We start from the raw sequence: 2,561 nt of genomic DNA, 5'->3' as shown, positions 1-2,561 counted from the left end.
TCTTAATTCTCTGCGATAGGGCCCATCCAGTAACTAAGACCACCCTGGCCTAATTCTGGCTGTGTAGCTACTCGATGAGTGTAAGTAGTGTCTTACTGATACAGAGCTGCCTCAGCATATCCCACAGAAACGTACGATCAGCAAAATCAAAAGCAGCCCTAAAGCCCACAAAGCAACACAATAGTTGGCCTCTCAAATCAATGGACTTTTTAGCCATCACCCATAGCCTAAGGCAATAGTCGATTGTAGAATAGCCTTCTTTAAATCCACCGTGCTCAACCTGGAATAAGATATTTTGTTTCACCCAAGTTTTTAGTAACACTTACAGTATATCTAAGAATAGGACTTTGTAGATTACTTTCTCCCTTACATCCAACAGTTAACAGTTTCAGTTAAGAAATAATGTCATGCTTTAATATTTTTTTTTTTAATGTTTTCTTGAATTAAAAGCATTGAATAATGTGATCCTAAAACACACTATTTTAAATAGAGCCTGAATTGTTTCGGGAGAATATGTAACATTGTTTCAGAATCCCTGTGTCTGTGTTTCAAAATAATTAAACTAATGTTGAATTTTTGCTTCTGTGTCCCTTACAGTTCAGATTCTAGATACCTTTGACGTAAGAATTACATTCTAAATGGACGTTTGTGCTCTATCATTTTTGGAATTTAAATGGATAATGAAAAATCTAGTATGGGTATGTTCTTTCTTACCTGCAATGTTAATAGTGATCAGCATGGAGTTTTCAATTCAAGGATGTCAACGGCAATAAGTTATGGAAGGTATGAATCATACTTCAGTGACAGAGTTCATTCTTCTGGGCATCACAACCAATTCTGAGCTAGAAGTCCTGCTCTTTGTAATCTTCATGTTGGTTTATATTTTAACCCTTCTGGGTAATTCAGTCATTTGTTTATTGATAGTGACTGATCCTCACCTCCACACACCTATGTATTATTTCCTCTGTAACCTTTCCTTTGTTGATCTCTGTTATTCCTCATCAATCACACCTAATATGCTTATGAACCTAATTTCTGTCCAGAAGATCATAACGTTCTCTGGCTGTGCTGTTCAACTCTTCTGCTTCACTGTGTTTGGTAATTCTGAGAGTGTCCTGTTGGGGGTGATGGCATATGATCGGTATGTAGCCATTTGTAAACCATTGCTTTATCCAGTTATAATGAATCAGAAAACATGTGTTCATTTTGCAGTTGCCACATATCTTTGGAGTGTTCTCAGTGCAGTAGGAGAAACCATCCTTACCTTTAGTCTATATTTTTGCAGGTCTAACATAATTGACCACTTTTTCTGTGACTTCTCACCACTCCTGAAGCTGTCATGCTCGGACACCACCACTAATGAGGTGGTCATTTTTATTTTTGTGACCTTTGTTGGCATTTCATCTTGTGGGATAATCACCACCTCTTATTGCTATATCATCTCTACTATCCTGCGGATCCAGTCTTTGAAAGGGCGATATAAGGCGTTTTCAACATGTGCCTCTCACTTCACCCTGGTCTCTTTATTCTTTGGAACTATTTTCATCATGTATCTGCAACCACAATCTAGCTCTTCCAAGACCCAGAGTAAAGTGTTGTCCTTGTTTTACACAGTTATGATACCAATGTTAAATCCTATGATCTACAGCCTTAGAAACCATGACGTGAAAAGAGCCTTGAGAAAATTAGTCCACTGAAAGGCAAGTTTTAGTCTCATGTCATGGATGGCTTTTGACATGATTGATAATCACAGATTCCTGGAGATAATGGCGATATCCATGTTTCTTGGCCAAACAGATTACTTTATGGACCTATGCACTTTAGATAGCCCCTGAGACCTGTGCTGTTCACAGCATATGAGCCAGCATCTACTTTAATCATTTAATATTTGGAACTACTGATATCCTTGTAGAAGGTAGGAATGGGCATTCACCAATACGTGGATCAGACCTAGATATATTTGAAGAGGTGCTCACTGGAAGATACTTTCAAATGAAAATACTTTTTGTGACTCTCAACAACTTTATTGGTTTTAGGATCCAGAAAACAATGTAAGATTCTGTGCATTACGTAAAATGCCTTACCTCTCAACAAACCTAAAAATCTGATCTGCTCCATCAAACATGCTGGTCTCAACCCTAGAAAAGTCTGGGGAATTGCAAGAATGTCACACTAGAAAACAAAATATTTGCCATCTAGACAACAGCCACACAAGGATCTTGTGGGGTTTTAGCATTCGTGTGGAGCAATTTACCTGCAAGCATCAACATGTTCAAATCCTTACTTGTCTTCAAAAGAAAACTGAAAACCTCATAGTTTGTCTGCCTAATGTTTAAGCTGAGTCCTATATCTTTCACTATTTCCCACTGTCCTTGATTGCTTGCACTTCTTGGCCTCTTCTAATTCTGCATCTGAGACCTGTAATTATCAATACCATCTTTGTTTGTTACACCTGTTCTCCTTGTCACTCATCATTGCATTTTTCATTCTTGCTACTTTCTCCTATTTAGGAATGGTCGATGTTAGCTTGTACTGAGTTTGTGTCTGTGTATGTAATTTGA

At 37.9% G+C, this 2,561-nt stretch overlaps 1 protein-coding gene across 1 annotated transcript; it reads left to right on the top strand.

Moving 5' to 3' along the window:
* Positions 1-776: 776 nt before the first annotated feature.
* Positions 777-1,697, top strand: LOC138288472 (olfactory receptor 5AR1-like). The gene has a single exon (XM_069230028.1). The coding sequence runs from the start codon at positions 777-779 to the stop codon at positions 1,695-1,697; it is 921 nt and encodes a 306-aa protein (XP_069086129.1).
* The last annotated feature ends 864 nt before the right edge of the window (positions 1,698-2,561 follow it).

Source organism: Pleurodeles waltl, chromosome 4_1 (assembly GCF_031143425.1).
Source record: "Pleurodeles waltl isolate 20211129_DDA chromosome 4_1, aPleWal1.hap1.20221129, whole genome shotgun sequence".
NCBI lineage: Eukaryota > Metazoa > Chordata > Amphibia > Caudata > Salamandridae > Pleurodeles > Pleurodeles waltl.
Note: the sequence above shows the minus strand (reverse complement) of the source record. Positions and strands in the feature narration are given on the sequence as shown.